Raw genomic sequence first — 22,665 nt, forward strand, 5'->3', positions numbered from 1 at the left:
AAATTAAAAAGATCCTTTATGTGCCAACTAAGTATGCTTCCATTATCCTATTAAAGTGAGTGCTGATTAAAAAGACGATGCCCAGTATCCTAAGCTGCTACAGAAATTGCACTTCATAAATTAAGCAACACCCAAGATCTATGAGATGGTTGCCTAAAATTAGAAGATCAATTGGATGGATTTTTTCTATCGAAAGAAAAGATTCGTGTCCACCACTTCCCAGAGACAAAAGCTACTTAAATATAAATTTGTGTTGCCATCAATGCAGTGGTGCTTTTTGGAACAAAAACCGGCCACCACATTGATGTGTAGATCCATGGATTAAGATTTGTTACAGCAAGATCAGGTACCTTAAAGGGTGAAATGCCCAAATTTTTATGGCATAAAAATTAATCTATTATTTTCCTTTCAATATTTCTCTTCAATTACTTTTTAAATTTTTCTTTATTTTTATTTTCATTTTATTTGAATGGCAAAAAGACAGAGAGAGAGAGAGAGAAATCTTCCATCCATTGGGTCATTCCCCAGATGGTCACAACTGCTGGGGCTGGGCCAGGCTGAAGCCAGGAGCCAGGATTTTAACCAGGTCTCCCTTGCTGGTGACAGGAACCCAAGTACTTGAGCCATCACTTGCCACCTCCCAGGGTGTGCATTGGTAGGAAGCTGGATTGGAAGCCAGGGAGCCAGGACTAGAACCAGGCACTCTGATATGGGATGCAGGTTCCCAAGCAGAAACTTTAACAGTGGCACTAAACTCTGCCCCCAAAATTCCAGTTCTTGAGTTTGCTATATCAAAATGGAAATGAGTTACAAAAGATGTTATTTTTCCCAAAAAAAAAGATTAAAGCCAAACTCCTAGCATGTCGTTTAGTAAAAACTCAACCAATTTTTCATCAAGCACTCACTTTAACAGGATTATAGAAGCACACTTACTCGGCAAATGAAGGAGAATGGGTGTCTGTCTGATTTGCTTGGGTTTATAAACACTAACACTTGGTGGGGAGGGGGCCGCTCCCGGTCTGCCCCTGCTAATGCACTTTCCTTCCTTCGAGCAAACCGGAAGTGCAGAGCCTACAAACTCAGGGTAAAGATCAAATCACGGGGCAGGCTTTGTGCTGCAGTGAATTCAGCCACCACTTGGGACACCACATCCCGGATCAGATGCCTGGGTTCAATGTCAACCTGCACTGCCAATCCGGCTTGCTGCTAGTGAGCACTCCGGGAGGCAACATAATGGCTTACGCACTTGGGCCCCTGCCACCCACAGGGGAAACCAAGATGGAGCTGCTGGCTCCACCCTGCCACCCACCTGGGAAACCAAGATGGAGTTGCTGGCTCCACCCTGCCACCCACAGGGGAAACCAAGATGGAGCTGCTGGCTCCTGGCTGGGACCTGGCCAGCCCCTGCTGTTGCAGCCATTTGGAGAAGAAACCGGCCAGTGGAAGACATCTCCCTCCCTCTCTCCTCCAACCCCTTTTCAAATGAACAGACATTTGGAAAACAATAACCAATTTCTGAACGAGACCTTATTGTGTAAGAAGGTGGCTTCTGTTCAGCTGAGAAAGAGATGTGAGAGGGAGGAAACAAAAAATTAACTTGGAAGTGAAAAAATTTTAGCAAATCAAGTATTTGTCATCAATAAACCAAATCATGAAACTAAATAGTGTTTGACACAATCATAACTATGGGTGAGATGCTCATCATTTCATCACATTTACAAGCTTAATATCACATTTTTTAAGGATTTATTTATCTATTTGTAAGGCAGAGTTATGAGAGAGGAGAAACACAAAGAAAGAAAGAGAGAGAGGTCTTCCATCTGCTGGTTCACTCCCCAAATGGCCACAATGGCCAGAGGTATGCCAATCCAAAGCCAGGAGCCAGGAGCTTCTTCCAGGTCTCCCATGCATGTGCAGGGGCCCAAACCCTTGGGCCATCTTCCACTGCTTTCCTAGACCATAAGCAGAGAGCTGGAGCAGAAGTGGAGTAGCCGGGACTCAAACCCAACTCAGACCAGCACTCATATGGGATGCTGGCATCACAGGCAGGGACTTAACCCACTGCACACAGCACCAGCCTCCAGTATCGCTTTTTAAAACATCTGTTTTCAGACAGACTGAAGTGATGTCTGGGTAAATTTGTCTTTCTCTGTACATTGTTCTTCTGTACTCATTGACTCGGGGGAGAGTAAGGCAGAAAGAAAGCTGCCCCGGCCCACGGGGTAATCAACTAGGACATGAAGAGGGCAGACCTGAATGGAGAGACAAACCAGACACGAGAAGGGAGACCAAGACAGTATTCTGATCAAGGTCTCACTTTATTGGAGAAGGAAGCAGCTTATATAATACAAGGCAAGGATTGTAACAGTCGAGGGCAAGCAGGTGTCATCTCACAACATAGTTCAAAGGAATAATTTCACAGGAATCAGTATCAATTTGAGAAAGGGAGTTACAGCGAGGTGTCACAGCTAGCAGACATGCTTATCAAGGTACAAGAAAGAGAGCACTGAAACCAGATAGCCAGGCGCTAACCATATCAGTGAGCTGTACAAATGGACTTTTCTAGTGACTCCTCCTTACAGGAACACAGTTGAAGGTTAGTCTAAACAAAGGCCTACACAGGGAACCCAGCACAGTGGCTCCCAGCAAAAGCAATACACAAACACACACACACACACACACACAACAGTCCTTGCCCTTAGAATACAGAGGACTGAGGCCGGCGCTGTGGCTCACTAGGCTAATCCTCCGCCTTGCGGCACCAGCACACCGGGTTCTAGTCCCGGTCGCTGGCTCCTGCCATCGGATCAGCGCGGTGCGCCAACCGCGGCGGCCATTGGAGGGTGAACCAACGGCAAAAGGAAGACCTTTCTCTCTCTCTCTCTCTCTCTCTCTCTCACTGTCCACTCTCTGTCAAAAAAAAAAAAAAAAAGAATACAGAGGACTGAGAGACCAAATATTCAGAAGCAGCACAACCCCTTCTACACGCACTGATGGCCCACTTTCTCCGCACCAGGCACAGAACCAGAAGCAGCCCTGCAGCGTCAGCTGTGGAGCTGGGGATCTGGCCGTAAGGGCAGAGTTTTCCACCGCACTCTCAAGGAGGGATTCCTCCTGGGCTGATGGGAGAGGGGAGAGAGGAAAACTGCAGTTCTAGGGGCAGGGGAGGGCTCTGGGAAGGGGAATCCCAGGCCCACCCTGCCTGAGTCAGAGCCCCTGCCACGCAGCAGAACTGGACGTGGAGACTGGGGAGCTGGTGTTCAGGAGGAGGGCGCCCTGCTTCCTGGATGGCAACCCCAGGAAAGAGACGAGAGCGATGTATGTTCTGGCTGCACAGGGTGTCTGGGCAGACGGGGCCCAGAGCGATCTGCATGATATTCTCACAGCACGGGGGCTCCGGAGCCTGTCAGAACCCTCGAACCATGAAGCACGGGAGGAGCAGCCAGATGCCGTGGGCCCTAAAACAACCACAGGAGAGGCTTAACTCTCCCTGTTGAAAGTAAAGGAAGAAATTCTCCTTTTGCCCTTCCATTTTCTTTGAGCATTGTTTATTTAAAAAAAAATTTTTTCATTATGTGTATCTGAGGTTTACAATATGAGGTTATAAAATACATACAGATAGCAAGTGGCTGCTGTGGGAAAGCAATTTAACATCTCTATCATCTCACATGGTTACAGTTTTTTGTAGTAAGAGTAGCCAAAATCTGCTTACTTGACAAACCTTCCAAATAGCCACACAATGTGATGGCCGAGGGTCCTCAGACTGTGCGTTGACTTGTGCAGCCTGCGCACCTGCTAATCTGTATCCTTTGCCCTCCAGGTCTCACTTCCTGCTCACCATCGCCCCCTGGTGACCATTTTTAATTCTCTCTCCCCATATATTGGCGTTTGACCTTTTCTTTCAGATTGTTTCCATACTTGGCTGTTGTGCATCAGTTCTACCGTGAACACGGGTGTGCAAACATCTTTGCAAGATGCTGAGTTCATCTGCTTTGGGTATATACACAGAGGAAGGATTGCTGAGTCATGGGGTAATTCTTTCCATCTATTTATTTATTTTGAGGGTTCACTCCCTGCAAAGGTCCTCAATAGCTGGCACCAAAGCCAGGAGCCAGGAACACAATCCAGGTCTCCCAAGTGGTTGGCAGGAAACCCAACTATCTGAGGCACCACCGCTGCCTCCAAGGGTGTACATTCGCAGGAAACTGGAAATGGAGCCAAGAGCTCTGGTAAGGGATGCAGGCACCTTAGCCACTAGGGTAGTTCTATTTTTAATCTCTTTAGGGACTTCCGCACAGTTTTCCCTAATGGCTGCCTCAGGGTACATTCCCGCCCATGGTGTACCAGTGTCTCCAACTTCCCCACATCCTCATTGTCAGCACGTGCTGTCTCGTACTGCTTTGACAACAGCCATCCTAAAAGGTGTGACATCTCACCGTGGTTACATCGCGTTTCTGTGATGACACTGAGTGGTGGGGAGCACTTTTCCAAACACATGTTGGGTTTTTTTTTACGTCTTTGGAGAAATGTCTGTTTGGATCCTTTGTCCACTTCTTAATTCTGGGCTGGGTGTGGGGGGTTGGGGTGCTATTTGGTTTTCTGCTACTGAGTGGTTTTTGGATATTAGTCCCTTATCCCATACATGCATTGCAACTATTTCTTTCCAGACTGTAGGTTGTCTTTTCACTTTGTTGGATCTCCTTGCTATGCAGAAGCTTTTTAGCTTGATGTAGTCTCACTCATTTATTTTTGCTTTTGTAGCCTGGGCTTTTGGCAATGATGTCCAAAACAATCGTTGCCAAGGCAAATGTCCAGGAGCCCTCCCCCACGATCTCTTCTGGAAGTACTGTGGTTTCAGGCCTAACATGTAGGTCCTTAACCCATTCTGAATTGATTTTTGTTCATGGTGTAGAACTAGGGTCTAATTTCATTCTCTTCCATGGAAGAATCCAGCTTTCCCAGTACTGTTTATTAGAGCGATTTCTTTTTTTTTTTTTTAATTTTTTTTTTTGACAGGCAGAGTGGACAGTGAGAGAGAGAGACAGAGAGAAAGGTCTTCCTTTTGCCGTTGGTTCACCCTCCAATGGCCGTCGCGGTAGCGCGCTGCGGCCGGCGCACCGCGCTGTTCCGATGGCAGGAGCCAGGTGCTTCTCCTGGTCTCCCATGGGGTGCAGAGCCCAAGCACTTGGGCCATCCTCCACTGCACTCCTGGGCCACAGCAGAGAGCTGGCCTGGAAGAGGGGCAACCGGGACAGGATCGGTGCCCCGACCAGGACTAGAACCTGGTGTGCCGGCGCCGCAAGGCGGAGGATTAGCCTGTTGAGCCACGGCGCCGGCCAATTAGAGCGATTTCTGACAACAAACTGCCCCACAAAGGCTGCGGAGCTTTTGAGAAGAGTAGCTACTGAGACACGCCTGGGGTATCCAGAGAAAGCTATTAATCCTATTTACCAGGTTAATTTTTTTTTTTTTTTTGCCATTTGTATTTTTCTTTCGAGAAATATCTATTCAGATCCTTTTGCCCAGGTCTTTTTTTTTCTTTTTAAGATTTATTTATTTGAAAGGCAGAGTTACAGAGAAGCAAAGACAGAGAGGGAGAGAATGAGAGAGAGAGAGAGAGAGAGGTCTTCCATCTGCTGGTTCACTACCCATGTGGCTGCAACAGCCGAAGCTGGGCTGTTCTGAAGCCAGGAGCCAGGAGCTTTTTCAGGGTCTCCTACGTGGGTGCAGGGGCCCAAGCACTTGAGCCATCTTCAGCTGCTTTCCCGGGTGGAGTAGCAGGGAGCTAGATCAGAAGCGGAGCAGCTGGGACTCAAGCCGGCACCCATATACTGCAGGTGGTGGCTTTACCCGTCGTTATGTCACAGTGCTGGCTCCACCAGGACAGTTTGACTTGGGCAATGGGTACAGGGGCTCTTTTCTTTTGAGTTTGTTTGTTTCTTTGTTTATGTATCTACACCTTCCTGATCTAGCCTCAGAAATGTTAAAATTAGTCAGTAGCTTTCTTTCCCATAGCCTCTTTCCAGATACAGTGTCCTCCCCCCTCTAAAGATGTTCATTGAGCCAAGCAAAATTCCAGTCCCCACGATGCCAGATCTCTCTGCATCACTGTGGGCAGGACACCTGAACCCCTCTGGCCTCTGTCTTCCACTCCTTACAGGTTGCAGAATGTCAGGGATTGCGAAGGTCGGGTAGGATGATGGGGCAAAGGTGCCTTTTCTTAAGTTAGTGAGCTGCACAGGTGTGTTCCCGGCTCCAAGTCACCACTGACTGCATGCTTACTGAAGGAGCAACCCACGAGGAGTGGACCCCTCCCCAGCAGGGACCGCATGCTTCCAGTTCTTCAACCTCTTTCAGACACTGGAAATGTGATCTGGCTGCACTTGGACTCCGTTTTCACCTCCTCCAGCAGTAGCCTCCTCTGTGATGAGCCTTCAGGAATTCACCTCAATGCATCAGACTCTGCTATCAGTCTAGCAGCCGGCCAGGAGCTTGGAGAGAAATCCAGGAACTCCTGCGGTTAATGATAATGGCCCACTTAATCTGCTGAGCGCTTTTTCCAATAACTGTCAGATAGTATAGTCAAGATTTACAACATATTCTAATGACCTGCCATAGTCTTCCTTTTTAAAGAATCCAAGTGATGAGAAAAACAGTGAAAGAAGTGTTTAAATCTCATGCTTTGGGTCCAGATTAACTTTCATATGGTACCTTGGGGAACAACGAAATATAATTTTCTTTATGTTATGCCCCATTTTCTTTTTACAAAATAAATTCACCCCCACCCAAAAGTGCTCCATTTTACAGGAAACCAATGCTGGATGTCTTTTTTTTTTTTTTCTTTTTCTTCACAGAGCATCTGACATTTCTACTTACATCAATGACAGTGGGAGCAAAGAGTTTAGCATCCGTTTGAAGAATTGATTCAAAGCACAGTTCCCGCGGCCTCTGCAAAAAGAGCGCTGTGTCTTTAAGGCTGCACGGGGCTCTCTGCTCTCCTGACGACGCAGGCAGGGCAGGCTCTGCCGCAGCGACTCATCCCTTCCATAAGGTTCAGTTAGCCCAGGTGGAGGATGGGAAAAGAATGGAACTGTCCCAGCTCCTCAATGAGATCAGGGCAAACTATGAAAAGCTCCTCACCAGCAATCAGATAGAGAACGTGCTCTCAACAAGGATCCAGGTAATGATCTCATCCAGACAGGCGCCTTCCAGCCCCTGGAGACAATCAGTGTCTGCCCCATCCCTGCCCCGGCCTCTTGGAGGTACTGTATTTCCTTTTCAGTGCAGCATCTCCTGGGGAAGGGACTCAGGCTTCGTGGCAGGGTGACTGGGGCTGTGGGGGAGCACCATGGCGGTTCTGTTCGATTGCCCTGAAATAAATATTGATTGGTTCATTTGATCTGTATATAGACAGTGAGATGGTTATCGTTCATAAAACATGGGGTCAGCAGACAGCAAGATGGGGCACATGCTAACCTCTCGGAGCTGTCCTCCAGGAAGGCAGCATCTCAGACACCCTCCAGCGATATTATGGAGTTATTTATAGGGACGATTTCAGTGACATCTTTCAGATGACAAGCAACACGGTGAGAGTGATTAGCACGCACATCTTCCTGGAGATAAAACTAAGAATGTCTCTAAGATTGTTATCTTTCTAAAGAGTTCTGCTTTTTCTCCTAATTGTTTTAAATAGAGGCAAACTATGTGTGTGAACGTGACATTCAGAAGCAATGACAGAAATTGGTAATGACTTCACTTAGCTTGTAGATTTTTACTTTTATATTATAAGAAATATTTTTCCTAATGAAAAATTTGCAATATTTAAGTATTTTAAAAGCAAAAAAAAGCCAATTTACATAAGAGCTAAATCTTAATATCAGACTTTGCTTTACAGTGGCAATCATCACTTTTAGCAATTAATTATGATCTCAAGCCTTTAAATAAATTCACAAATATTTTAGAAACAGAGATTCTGAAAATTAAGGGTTTGTAATTAGTTTACCAATCACAACTGAGTTGAATTCTATTTCAATCAGCCAAATTCAGCAAAAAAGTTTACTTAAGAACATTGCCAGAAGAAAAAAATAACTATTTATATAAAAATATATATGTTGCTAGGAGATCACAGACCTTCACTCCATTAGCAACTCACTTTTAGTAATACTGTAAGTGTTAACTCTGGGTAATATTTTCAGTCTTCATGAGGAATTATAGATGAAGTAAAGTCACTGGGATATTTAATCCAGGTGTTAAAATAGTTGACTCATCTTTTACAAAGAAAAGGAAAAAATAATGACAACTTCTGAAAATTATAAACCAAATAAGCACCTCATTTTGCAATAGAAGAGATACAAGTCTAGTGTATAAGTCACAGTGCTGACATAATACATTCAAGTAAAAAAGTAAGGCTACAGTAAATGTTGTTTAGAGTGTTTTGTAACAAAAGACTACTTCAGAGACATTTTTCCCAAAATAATTCGGAATGTCAGTTGGAATGGATTCACGAAAGCCTGATTATTGGATTATGACAAAGTGAAGACAAGTTGCTTCAGTTACAGATTGTTCTACAGCAAACTACCCCAACTGTGGGCTAAAATAACCTCGTATTCTCTCCCGTGACTCGGTGGGCTGACCAAGCTCTTCCTCCGCACGTGATGTTGGCTGGGACCAGTCTCGCCGAAACAGCCAAGGGGGCTCAGCCGTGTTTGGCCTCTTGGTAGGGGACTGTGGGAAGGCTGGCCCAGCTGGGATAACTAGGCCTGTTTCCCTCTCACTCCGTGTAGCTCAGGGACTGTCTCCATCCAGCCTGCCTACATGGTCTCCCCAGCAAGGTCTCCAAACTTCATACGTGTTGGCCCAGTGCCCACAAAAGCGTAGAAGAGGAAATTGTCAGGGCTGCTTAAGACATGGCACTGCATCTCTTCTGCCACCTGTTCCCCAGCCCCAGCAAACACAGGTGAGCCCAGGTTCAACTCGGAAAGGGAACACACAAGGACACGCATTTTGGGAGCTCTGATCTATTGGGGGCCATCTTGGGAATCTTAACGTAGAGATCAGCCCTTTTACAGTCCCAGCTTTTCAAAATTGCCTGCATTCTCTTTTGTAAATGCCCTGGTACGCATTGCTTTGCTGCACGACTTTGCCAAGTTAACACTAAGAACAAGTGATCAACAAACCAAAAGCGATGTATGACTTTTCTTCTCTAATATCTTGTCCTTAATTTTACTTTTTTAAAGATTTATTTATTTATTTGAAAGGCAGAGTTACAGAGAGGGAGAGTCAGAGAGAAAGAGAGAGAGAGAGGTTTTCCATCTGCTGGTTCACTCCCCAGGTGGTTGCAAGGTCAGAGCTGCGCCAATCCAAAGCCAGGAGCTAGGAGCTTCTCCCACATGGGTCCAGGGGCCCAAGGACTTGGGCCATCTTCTACTGCTTTCCCAGGCCATAACAGAGAGCTGGATCGGAAGTGGAGCAGCTGGGACTTGAACTGGCGCCCATATGGGATGCCAGCACTGCAGGCAGCGACTTTACCTGCTACACCATAGCACCAGCCCCTCCTCAATTTTATTCATAAGTTTCACTAATTCAAGCTTCCTTTTTTTAAAAAACAATATTGTATGATCAATGTAACTTTTTATTTCAAAACTAAATTGAAACATTTTATATTTCAAAACTAAATTGAAAGTTCTATTTTTTGCTTCAAAATACAGTGACCAACTGTATACATTGCTCCAGCTGTTCTTGGGGTCAAAGGTCAAGACTTCTGTCACCAGATACATTCTTTTAATTTCGCCATCAGCGTAAAAATATTCCATGGTGAATATAAAATATTCCACTTGTTTTTTAAGGTTAGACCATTTCAGAAACAGTCCTTAACGATGTCATTTTTTTTTACCACCCCAAATATGCAAAAGTAACGTGCTCATCAGTGGATTTCTTACTACAGAACTTGAATGCCTATGATCACTTAATTTGCTAATTTACCACAGGCAAACCATGTGGCACAGAGTTGAAGCCATCACTTGGGAGGCCCACATCCCATGTCCAAGTGCCTGGGATTGAGTCCTGTCTCCACTTCGGATGCAGCTTCCTGCTAATGCACACCTTGGAACGCAGCAGGCTTTGGATCAGTGCCACCTACGGGAGAGACCTGGCTCCCAGCTTTGGCCTGGTCCAGGCCCGGATGTTGCAGGCATTCGGGTAGTGAACCAGCAGATGGAAGATCGATTCTCTATCTATCTATCTCTCTATCTCTCTATCTCTCCCTGTCTCTGACATCTACCTTTAAATAAATTTTAAAAATACATATATTTTTAAAAGAGCCCTTTAAAAAAGAAATAAAATAAGGGGGCAAACAGTAACTAACATCCACTCTTTCCTCCTTACTGATCCATAAATAATGGAAAGCTAAGAATCAGAGGACACAAGTTTAGTTCCTGCAAACTGTTTCTCTTCATTAAAATAGAGGTATTTTTCCATCATTCACAGGTTATCTTGGCTGGAAAGGACTTTTGAACTGAGTTTGCATGGGGGAAGCTTGAGAACCCAGCTGATTCCCCCTTACACTGAATTATCAGTGACCAAGCATGAGGACACTTGTTTGTCACCTAATGATCTAAAGAAAAAGTCACTCATCCCTGTACGCTCTGTAACTGCTCTGAAACCCCGCGTCTCCAGAGTGCTCTCACTCCTGCTTGTTATTGCTGTTGTCTCTCTTATAGCTGGAAGAAGACATAAACCAAAAGATGGACAAAGACGAAGAGGCTCTGAGGGCGGCTCGAGCAGAACTCAAGGAAGCCCGACGCCAGTGGCACCACCTGCAGGTGGAGATCGAGTCTCTCCACGCCGTGGTGAGCACCAGCGCAGAGCGGCTGCAGCTGCCCATGCACTCCCCAGACGTGATCTCACCCCAGGAAAGGGATGGTGTTCTGCACGTCACAGTGAGCGAATGAGAATCCTGTCCCTGGTTCCTATTCAGTGGCCTACCCTCACCTCCCTCCATTATGGCCATGCCTGATACCAACCCACTCCAAAGCTTGGCCACACCTGAAAAATGAAGTAGCCCTGGCTGGCCCCCCACCCCCCGCCCCCAGCCTTCCCTAACTGTCAGAAGTGAAGAAAGAAAGTTTGCTAATGAACCCAAATCTTAGCAGAGGGAGGGGTTCTTTTATCCATGCCATTGAGACTTCTCGCAGAGAAATATGTAAGGGCTTTTCTAAAATGCCTCTTAGAAGCAGCCTTCTCTGGCTTTGATATTCAATATACTATGAAAAAACAAATCAGAGTGATAGTAAGCTAATCACACTACAGAGGAATTATCATAGGATTCTTTAAGACATAACAAGCTTTCTAGTTAAGCATATACAGACTTTTTTTTTTTCAATTTGGGTCACAGAAAAAAAAAAAAAAAGCTACCCAGAAATACCTCTTGCATAAATGAGATCCAATTATTGCAATTTTTCTAATAAAATATTTATTTGAGAGGCAGAGAAACCGACAGACAGAGAAATATGGTGGACAGAGAGTGCTCCCATTGCTGGTCCACTCCCCAAATGCCCACAATAGCTGAGGCAGGGTTGGGCCAGGCCAAAGCTCGGGCTAGGAACTCAATCCAGGTCTTACACAGGGTGGCGGGAACTCATTTGAGCCATCCCTGCTGCCTCCCAAGAACTGCTTCCACCAGGAAACCGGAGCTGGGAACTGAACCCAGGCGCTCAGGTGTGGCACGAGCATCTTAACCAGTGTCCTCACTGCTGAGCGAAATGCCTACCGCATTGCACGGCTTTTTAAGCAAGGCTAGCACCCAGTAGAATGGAGATACTGCAAATCAGATTTCAGAAACACGGTTCACTGGTGGGGCTCTGTGTGCCACAGGAAAGGGGCCTGGAGGACTCCCTGCACGCCAGCGAGCGGCATTACCAGATGCAGCTGCAAGACCTGGAGGCTGTGGTTGAGGGGCTGGAGAAGGAGCTTCAGGAGGTCAGGCGGGGCATCGAGAGGCAGCTGCAGGAGCACGAGACGCTGCTCAACACCAAGATGAGGCTGGAACAAGAGATCGCCACTTACCGCCGCCTCCTCGAAAGGGAAGAAATCAGGTACCTAATTCCACGTAGGTATTGACAAGGGGTGAGGAATACAGAGCCGCTGGCATCACTGGGGAGATGACCACGCCACCGAGCCCCAGCAATCAAGTAGGATGTGAGAGCACAGGCAAGCCCCATTTCTGCCCTAGAATTAGGACCCGAGCAGCCCAGATCAGCCAGAACAAAACGCAAACAGGGCTGGATCACTAACAATGGACCATTCTCAACGTTCTCATTTGCCTTAAGGATTACTCTATGCATTCTATGGACCACCTACAAATAAAGTGTGGAAAATTCACACATGATCACCACTATCTCCACCCCACCCTCCACCAAGGGCCCCCCAACTACATGGCAAATACCAAAATTATGATTGTTATTATTAATTATTATTGGGATGTGATTATCACACTGGAAAGCAATAGTGTTCTGACTCACAGTTTAATAGACTTTGTGTTCTGATGCACACAGAAATCTGTATTTGTTCACGCAATATCATAATCTGTAATCTCATAAGATCCTGTGACTCGAGCAGGGCACAACTTGTAATTCTCCATGTTTCCATAAAAAGAAACCTTTGCTCGTGCTTATTCCAGAATTCTGAATCCATTTCAAAACTAAATGAAACAGTATATACCCGCAATACAGCTTCACATATACTAAGTCCTCAAAAACATAGAGTTTAAAATATACTACTAGGGGCTGGCGCCGTGGCTCACTTAGTTAATCCTCCGCCTGCTGTGCTGGCATCCCCTATGGGCGCCGGGTTCTAGTCCCGGCTGCTCCTCTTCCAGTCCTGCTCTCTGCTGTGGCCCGGGAGGGCAGTGGAGGATGGTCCAAGTGCTTGGGCCCTGCACCCGCATGGGGGACCAGGAAGAAGCACCTGGCTCCTGGCTTCAGATCGGCGGAGCGCCGGCCATAGCGGCCATTTGGGGGTGAACCAATGGAAGGAAGACCTTTCTCTCTGTCTCTCCCTCTCACTGTCTAACTCTGCCTGTCCAAAAAAAAAATATATATATATATATATATACACACACACACACACTACCAAAACAAATAAAAAGATAAAATATCCTACTTACTAGCTGAGTGACCTGGGGCAACTTGTTTTACCTTCTTGTACCTTGTTTTTCTAATCTGTAAAAAGGGAATGATTTCACCTATTTCAGAGGATTGCTGTGAGGATGCAGTGAGTCACATCTATAAAGCACTTAAAATAACATCTGGCATATTATCCGAGGGCACTTCATAAAATATGGAAAGTTAAATCAAAAGATCAGTTTATTTTGGCACAAAAATTGTGAAATCTGTGCACACTCATAATATATATATATATAATGAGTATATATATATTATGTAAATATATATAAATAAAATATATGGTTGTGAATTTCGTTGGATTCATAAGCACTCATGATGCTATATATATGTATGTATTTGTGTATAAATTTAAACCAATTAGTTGTGAATTTTACTTAACTTCTAACTAAGCAAGATATTGGTAAGTTGGTCTTTACTATGAATAGAATTTTAAATGCTTTATTATGCTCTATTTAAGATATACAAAAAAGTCAAGAAAAATCTAATGAATACTGGGGTATCCACTACCCAGATTGAGAAGTAAAATGTTTCCAATGCCACTGAAGCTCCCCAAACACTCAGAGCACATCCAGCACCTTGTCCAGCCTCTAGCAACGCGGCTCCTGAATCTGCTGCTCGTTGCTGTGGTACATCCTTTACAGGAATAAGCATGAGAAGAAAGGAGGAAATCGTCTAATGCATCACCTTAACCTCTGGAAAATTGCCTGCCACTTACCTGCTTTTTTTTGTTAAATTTTTTCTTTTCCCTTTTTTTTTTTTTTTTTTTTATTTGACAGAGTTAGACAGTGAGAGAGAGAGAGAGAGAGAGAAAGGTCTTCCTTCCATTGGTTCATCCCCCAAAATGGCCACCACGGCCAGCGCATTGTGCAGATCCGAAGCCAGGAGCCAGGTGCTTCCTCCTGGTCTCCCATGCGGGTGCGGGGTCCAAGCACTTGGGCCATCCTCCTCTGCACTCCCGGGCCACAGCAGAGAGCTGGACAGGAAGAGGAGCGACCAGGACTAGAACTCAGCGCCCATATGGGATGCCGGATGCCGTATGCTGGCGCCACAGGTAGAGGATTAGCCAAGTGAGCCACAGCGCCGGCCCCACTTACCCTCTTTTTTCACTCAACTTTCTACCTGGACAGTTCACCCATAAAGATACAGTGTTGCCTCAATTCATTTATGTCCACTGATAAAATATTTCCAATGTCTGAATATACAATCTATCCATTCTTCTGTTTGTTTCAATTATTTGCTGACACAATGTTGCTCTTATAACAATCTTTCAAATTTCAGATATTATGGTTGTATCCAAGGTGAGAAAAAAGAGCAAAAGTCTGGCACAAGTCGAGTCGGGTTTGTTTTACCGTCAGGTGAGTTACCGCCATAAAAACAAAGAAAAAACTTACTTGAAAAATTAAGTGCTGTTTTCCAGGGTTATAAGCAAATTAAATGCTTTAAAGTAGAAAACACCTAGCAATATTTGAATAAAAGTTTGACATGTAATTTGATCACGAAAAGCATTTCAATAATTTAACATATTATAATTAACGTTTCACAGCCATTATAAATGAAATCTCTTTCTCAACAAAACTCCCACAAAAGTTTGAGGATGAAAAAGTGGAAACTGTGACCAAACAGGCGATATTTGATGGAAGCCCCGGGAAGCAGAGCGCAGAAGCTCACGGCACTATTCAGTGAGTGAAACACTTTGGACTCAGAAATAAATAAACCCACACACTGAAACGATCCTTAATCCCATATTCCCAGCACTTACTCTTCTTTGTTCCAATGTTTCCAAATTTTGCTGTTCAGGTATTGAGTTTTACTCTGATGCGAATATCAACACATATAGACAAAAACCCACATGAAAGAGTAAGCAAAATTCACTGTTTTCCCTAAAAATGCAACCAAAACATGAGACTCGCATTGAAATTGTAGACTTCCTTAGAAAATATTCAGATGATTTCTAAAGTATCTAAATTATAAATTATGCAAACGTTGTGATTTTTTCATACATTTGGAGTGCATCCTGCCTATTTTTTATTTATTTTTTTTCCCAAAGTAACCTTTTATTTAATGAGTACAGATTTCATGAGTACAACTTTAGGAATATAGTGATTTTTTCCACCATACCCACCCCCCCCTCACCCCTACTCCCTCACCAATCCCTTCTGCCTCTCCCATTCCCAACCCCTTTCTCCATTAAGGTTCATTTTCAATTAATTTTATACACTAAATACGCTCTTCATACTGAAAGATCTGCTTTGTCATTTCAGGACAGAGAAGGTGGATGAAGTTATCAAAGAATGGGAAGGTTCCTTCTTTAAAGATAATCCTCGATTAAGGAAAAAATCCGTTTCCCTGCGATTCGATCTTCACTTGGCAGCCACCGATGAGGGGTGCTTACAGACTAGGCAGGACAGCCTGCCGGATGTAGAGGTCAGGCTCATCATGAGACGGTCCTGCAGCATCCCCTCCATCAAGCCTCCGCCTGCAACCAATTAGCCCGGAGAATCTGGCTCGATTTGAATGCGACAGTGGGATGTACCGGGGGGCCATGCTGACCCCCTTCCGTCCCAAAATGTAAGTCATTAAGCACATGTGATAGTGTTACGATCCATGTGTGGGCTTTCTCAGACGAAAACAAAAAACACAGAAAGGGACAAAGTTTCTCTGAATCTCATTTATGGATTTTTTTTTTTTTTTTGAGATGATGGGAAGCTTAAAAATAAAACCAGGCATCAGTACAGTTTCTATTTTCATTTATTCTCCAAAAAGTCTTTTTTTCCTTGAAATTTTATTAGACAATAAGTATGAAGCTGGCTTGATTAACTTGTTGGACCTTCACTCAGTGTTTGGATACCCTGAGGAAAAAAGAATAGTTTGGATATGGTTATAATATAGTAACAGTCACGTTGTGTTATCATTATCCATGACTGGAGAAAGTTAAAAAAAAAAAAATTGCCCTACTTAAAAAAGAAAGCAATTGGCCAGTGCTGCAGCTCACTAGGCTAATCCTCCACCTGCAGCACCAGCGCTCCGGGTTCTAGTCCCGGTTGGGGTGCCGGATTCTGTCCTGGTTGCTCCTCTTCCAATCCAGCTCTCTGCTGTGGCCCGGGAGTGCAGTGGAGGATGGCCCAAGTGCTTGGGCCCTGCACCTGCATGGGAGACCAGGAGGAAGCACCTGGCTCCTGGCTTTGGATTAGCACATCGCACCGGCGTTAGTGGCCATTTGGCGGGTGAACCAATGGAAGGAAGACCTTTCTCTCTGTCTCTCTCTCTCGCTGTCTAACTCTGCCTGTCAAAAAAAAAAAAAAAAAAAGAAAAGAAAAAAAGAAAAGGAAGCAATTATAAACAAGAAAGACAGACTCACTATTTGCCCATCAGGCTTCTTCCTCGTGAAACGATCATTTATTTGCACACATAGAAAGAGGAAGAGTTCTTCTCCATGAACAATGCGGAGCACACCATAGAACACATGCCAACACTAATTTGATGAAAAAATAAAATAAATTCCATCGCATCTGAAAGGCTTTCGTAATCAGTATTTGATTTCCAGAATGACTGCTTTATTCGGAGACCTTTAAAGGTTTGCTTCCCTCCACCAAAAAGAGGAAGGAAGGAAGGAGTGAAGGAAGAAGGACATCAGAGGCCAGTGGGGTGTGCTTGCGTGTACACACACACAATAAATAAATAAACCCAAACGTGACAATGACATTGAATCAGTGGCTACGACAGTCACTAGGGCAGGATTACCTGACCTCCTACCACCTGCTTTTCCATTTGTAAAGTGACATGTGACTAGGGTGTTCACTAAAGCTTCACTTAAGATACTACATGAAGTATTGTATATTTCTTACACTCATTGGTGTGATTAAGAACAGCACTGTTATCTAAGCTAAGGGATTTGCAGGAGCTGTTTTTCAATTGTTCAAACTGTAATAAATATGTATAGAAAATATATTTGTGAACAAGTGGAGTATTGTTGCAGTTTTTAAAACAACCTAATTTATTTTAAGACCTTTAATGATGAATACCTGTTTTAAAACATTAGATATTTATAGGCTACTGATTTTTTTCTAAGCAGAAAAAAAAATGGTTGAGAACAACTCACCAAACTTTTTTCCAGCTGAAGTATCATCTAAGGGCTACTGCTATGCTAGCATTTTAGTACAGCCTTTAAAATCTCTCTCTCTCTCTCTCTCTCTCTCTCTCTCTCTCTTTCTCTCTTTCTTTCCCACCCCCACTCCCTTCCTCCTTTTCTTCATCCTCCCTTCTCCCCTCCCCCTCTGTGTGTGTGTGTGATATCAGGAAAAACATGTATGTCTTAACCAGAGGAAAATTACATCCAATGATGCTGAACATAATACAGGGATACAAACTTTCACATTTTCTTTCAATTACTTCAGACTCCTTTGGACTTGGCTTATTCTGTTTTGTGAAAAGGGATGATCTTGTTTTGTCAAGGATACCACAGCATGTTAAGTGCTTATTCTTGCAGAAGCATCTAACCTAAAATACACCCTATACATGTTTTATTCAATATCAATTAGATGCTACTGACTTTACTAAAGCATTAAAAATGCAACCGTATTGCTTTTGTACTAAAGTTACTGTATTTATCAGTGGCGATCATAACAAAGCAATGTATCTAGTGTAATCTATGCAGTGTTAAACACTTAGTACTAGGCATCATGACTGTATCTGCTTGTTGTAGTAATTCTACTAGCAGCTGTTGTGTATAACATGTACATTTTAAAATACAGTACCTGAATTTATAACAAAGTTTTATTTGCCTTGGGACATTTTAAATTGGGGTATGGATTAACCAAAGTAAATGATACTACTACAATAAAAAAAAAAAATTGAAACGCAAACCCTAAAGCTACATTGTATTTGACTTTGATACACAGATCTTTTAGTTCAGAGATATCTTTGTATGGTTAAGCAAACCAAAGAATTAATTGTTCCAACACAGTTAGCTCACTTGGGGAATAAAAGAAAACTGTGGTAACAGTAGATAAAGGTTTTTAACTTGTTTTACAAAAGAAAAATTAAGACTGTTATATCGGTATTTTAATAAAAAAAATCAAAATAGTCACATAATCTCATAATTCCAGGAAAAGTGGAAACCACCATTTTTTTAAAGATTTATTTATTTGTTTGAGATGTAGAGTTACAGACAAAGAGAGGGAGAGACAGAGAAGTCTTCCATCTGCTGGTTCACTTCTCAAAAGGCCGCAAAGGCCAGAGTGAACCAATCTGAAGCCAGGATCCAGGAAGGAAGGCACCATTTCAAAATGTCGCTTTGGCTTCAGCCTCTGGGCTCAGCAAAGTCACACATAATCCCAAATCCTACAACAACCCAACAAAATGAACAGTACTATCTTTGTTGTCTACCTGAATAGAAATCAATCCTTCTTCCATCTATCTGAACTATTTACAAGGCATGCATCCCATGACAAAACACAAAAATAGAAAGTAATTTCAATTATTAGTAACTGGATCATAGCCAGGATCACTTATTAACCATGTCACCAGGAGGAACCATTTTATGCCTGGTCTCAGTTTTCACACTTGAAATAGAAAGTGATATTTGCTAATGATTCCTACTCTGCCTATCTAATATACATACACTCGAATACATGGTACTATTTGAATGAAAATTGTCTCTGAGAGTGAAGAATTTGCAAGGAGAATTATAGCTGACACGGATTGACAGTTCTAAACACAAGGTGATAAAATTTTTAATTTTTCAATTGTTGTCCCCCCAAAATTATTCTCAGTAAATTACCAACTTGACCTGTTCTACTATGGTAGTTATTAAAGTACAAAAATGTTCTCTTGAGCTAACAAATGATTATTATTCAAGCCACTACATTTGGGATAATTCATTTTGTAGTATACACAGCTAATACTGCATGTAAACATTTTTAATTGACTTGCTACATATCTTTACAGTTTATCCTTTTGTTTATTAACACAGGCTATTTAAAAATTTTTAAAATATCTTAAGTCAAAAAATGTTTAAATTACTTTTAAAATTTCAAATGGAAACTTAGAAATCAAAGGAAAAACTATTCACAGAGCAGAAAACAAATTAGGGCCAGCAGAAAACAAATTACACAGAGATTGCCAATATTCATGGACATTGCTACAAGTAAAAGTACTGAAATAACTACCAGGCTTTCCAAGTTACCCTCACACACTTAGGCCCTAGACCACCATTGGCAAGCTTTGTCTGTAGAAGTTCAGATGGCAAGTATTTTGGGTTTTTCAGAGCATCTCTGCCCTTGTAGCTGCAAGCAACCACAAGTGATATGTAAATGAGTGGGTGTGGCTATATCCAAATAGAACCTTGTTTACAAAAACAGGAGGCAGTCCCGGTTTAGACAGGCTGGCCTCGCCCTGTGATACCATCCACGGGTAACAGACCCATAATTGGTATTCCCCCACAGCACTCTGTGTTCAGCACATTCCCTCTCCCCATACCATGGATCAGAACTCATATCTCAAAATCTCAAGCTTATTTTGAGGGCAACCCAGAGGGTTGTAAAAGCAAGCCACATTCCATTCTATAAAACCAAATCCTACAGGATTTGTCAGATTTGTTTTTTAAAGATTTATTTGAATGGCAAAAATCCAGAGAGAGAAAGAGAGAGGTCTTCCATCTGCTGGTTCACTCCCCAAATGGCCGCAACAGCCAGAGCTGGGCGAATCTGAAGCCAGGAGTCAGGAGCTTCCTCTAGGTCTGCAGGGCCCCAATTACTTGGGCCATCTTCTACTGCTTTCCAGGGACATTAACAGGGAGCTGGATCGGAAGTGGAGCAGCCAGGACTCAAAGTGGTGCCCATATGGGATGCTGACACTGCAGACAGAGGCTTATTAACCTTCTATACCAGCCAGCCCTAGAATTTGTCAGATTCTATGGAACACTGAATCACTGTGTCCTGGATAGCTACAGTATTTCACAACTATTTCCATCAACAGACACTGAATACCTACAGCTCTTCCCACTTTCACAAAAGCAGTAAGAAAATTTGCCTGATTTCAAAATGCAAAATTTCCCCATTTCACCTATAACCAAACTTTGGCAGACTGTTTTGCTTAGGGAGAGCTCCATCTCCCTTTCCCTGTTTTAAGGGAGAAAAATCCATTTAAAGATCTTCATCGGCGGACGCATTGTGGTGCAGTGGGGTAAGCCAACACGCCGATGTCAGCATCCTGGGCAGCAGCAGGTACTTGAGTCCCTGCCACCCACCTGGGGGATCAAGATGGAGCTCCTGGCTCCTGGCTTCAGCCTGGCCCAGACGTGGCTGTTGCAGTCACTGAGGAGGGAACCAGCAAATGGAAGTGCTCTTTCTCTCTCTCTTTCAAAAAAATAAACTTTTTTTTTTTTTGACAGGCAGAATGGACAGTGAGAGAGAGAGACAGAGAGAAAGGTCTTCCTTTTCCATTGGTTCACCCCCCCCCCCAATGGCCGCTGCAGCCGGCGCACCATGCTAATCCGAAGCCAGGAGCCAGGTGCTTCTCCCATGTGGGTGCAGGGTCCCAGCACTTGGGCCATCCTCCACTGCCTTCCCAGGCCACAGCAGAGAGCTGGACAGGAAGAGGAGCAACTGGGACAGAATCTGGTGCCCCAACTGGGACTAGAACCCAGTGTGCTGGCGCCGCAGGCAGAGGATTAGCCTACTGAGCCTCAGCGCCAGTCATAAATAAACCTTTTCTTTTTTTTTTTTTTTTTTAGACAGGATTGGGGTCAGTCAGCAAGAGCAGGTGTCATTCTTTTTTTTTTTTTTTTTTTTTTTTTTGACAGGCAGAGTGGAGAGTGAAAGAGAGAGACAGAAAGGTCTTCCTTTTTTCGTTGGTTCACCCTCCAATGGCCGCTGCAGCCGGCGCATCGCGCTGATCCAAAGCCAGGAGCCAGGTGCTTCTCCTGGTCTCCCATGAGGGTGCAGGGCCCAAGCACTTGGGCCAGCCTCCACTGCCTTCCCGGACCATAGCAGAGAGCTGCCCTGGAAGATGGGCAACCGGGATAGAATCCGGTGCCCCAACCGGGACTAGAACCCGGTGTGCCGGCGCCGCAAGGCGGAGGATTAGCCTGTTAAGCCACAGCGCTGGCCAATAAATAAACCTTTTCAAAAAGCTTCATCAGAACATACTTCAACACACTCCATAACTCAGTGATTGGTTCAAAATATTTTTTGAGTCACAGAACTGAATCTAATGATGCTACCAAGTCACCACCTGGAAAAAGCACATAAAGATTTTGTTATCTTAAAAGGGTTATAGGCCTCCTTTACAGCCAACCCCTGGAGGCTAGGTGGCCCAGGACTACAGATTTTTCTTTTCCTCTCCTATTTTCTCCACTTCCCTTCTTCACAGCCACAGTTCTTTCTGCCTCTAATTCTGTCTCCCTCACCAGCTTCTTCCCACGGTACTAAGGAAACAACTCAGAGACCTGGGCTTGAAACCTAGCTTAATCTCTTACTACCTTTGGCTTCCCTTCGTGATTGTTTGCTTTGAGATCTATTTGAAAGGCACAGTCACGAGAGAGAGTGGGGACAGAGATATCTTCCAGCCACCAGTTCACTCCCCAAATGGCCACAACGGCTGGGGCTGAGCCAGGCCGAAACTCCATCCGGGTCTCCCACGTGGATGTCACACAGAGGCCCAAGCACTTGGTTCTTCTTCCACGGCCCTCTGGCATCCTGGCAAGGAGCTGGATCAGAAGTGGAGCAGCCGGGACCTGCACCAGCGCTCACACAGGACGGCAACCCCGCAGATGCAGCTTAGCTGGCTGTGTCACTACGCTGGCCCCTGGCTTCCTTGTGCTGGGGGAAGGGCAGCTCCGAGCACCTGTAAGTAGCATTAAGGATGGAAGCAGGCTAGTTCCTGATTCTCACTGCCAGACAGAAAAGTAAGCTACCGGAGCCCAAGACTCTCTGGGGTCTACAACCAGGTCCAAATAAAAGGGTCCCGATCACCACTAGAATTAACCTTCCTTTAAACAGTCACACAAACATTGCAGCCTACGCCGTGTAGAAGAATCACCATTCCAAAACTCTGTGCCGTGGGCTGCACAAACACCCTTGGACCTGCACGATCACAGGTTCTGGTGTTTGAGGAGAAAAATCCCAGGGTAAGTGGAGTTTCATGTGCTGGGCATTCCCCTCTGCAGTTTTAAAATCTTCAGGACTAGGGAAGAAGAGATTTTTTTATTATTATTATCTTTTGCCTACGTTATCCGTTTCCTACTTGCTCAACAATTTTAGGAAGAGAGAAGAACCAAGGTAGCAAAATGAGTCATTCGCTTATTTATTCCATAAATATTAGCGCCCAAATGTACCACGCACTGCCGCAGATGTCAGAAGTCCCCACACTGAAGAAGCATTCACGCTGTGGGAAGAAAAAGACAGCAAACAAAACAAATACCGAAAATGAACGGTATGTTAGGGGGTGCCAGGTGCTACTGAGACTAAAAGGCATAGAGTGGGGG

At 44.2% G+C, this 22,665-nt stretch overlaps 1 protein-coding gene across 2 annotated transcripts; it reads left to right on the forward strand.

Annotated features, from left to right (window-relative positions):
- Window positions 1-7,045: 7,045 nt before the first annotated feature.
- Window positions 7,046-15,899, forward strand: KRT222 (keratin 222). 2 transcript variants are annotated; one of them, XM_062216572.1, is made up of 6 exons: window positions 7,046-7,180; window positions 10,719-10,847; window positions 11,872-12,092; window positions 14,460-14,536; window positions 14,725-14,860; window positions 15,443-15,899. In XM_062216572.1, exons 1-6 carry the CDS (start codon window positions 7,085-7,087, stop codon window positions 15,669-15,671), a joined length of 888 nt encoding a protein of 295 aa, XP_062072556.1. In that variant the 5' UTR covers window positions 7,046-7,084; the 3' UTR covers window positions 15,672-15,899. The 2 variants fall into 2 exon arrangements, with proteins under 2 accessions (XP_062072556.1, XP_062072557.1); XM_062216573.1 differs by lacking the exon at window positions 7,046-7,180 and adding an exon at window positions 7,198-7,262.
- The last annotated feature ends 6,766 nt before the right edge of the window (window positions 15,900-22,665 follow it).

This window comes from Lepus europaeus, chromosome 18 (genome assembly GCF_033115175.1).
Source record: "Lepus europaeus isolate LE1 chromosome 18, mLepTim1.pri, whole genome shotgun sequence".
Taxonomy (NCBI): Eukaryota; Metazoa; Chordata; class Mammalia; order Lagomorpha; family Leporidae; genus Lepus; species Lepus europaeus.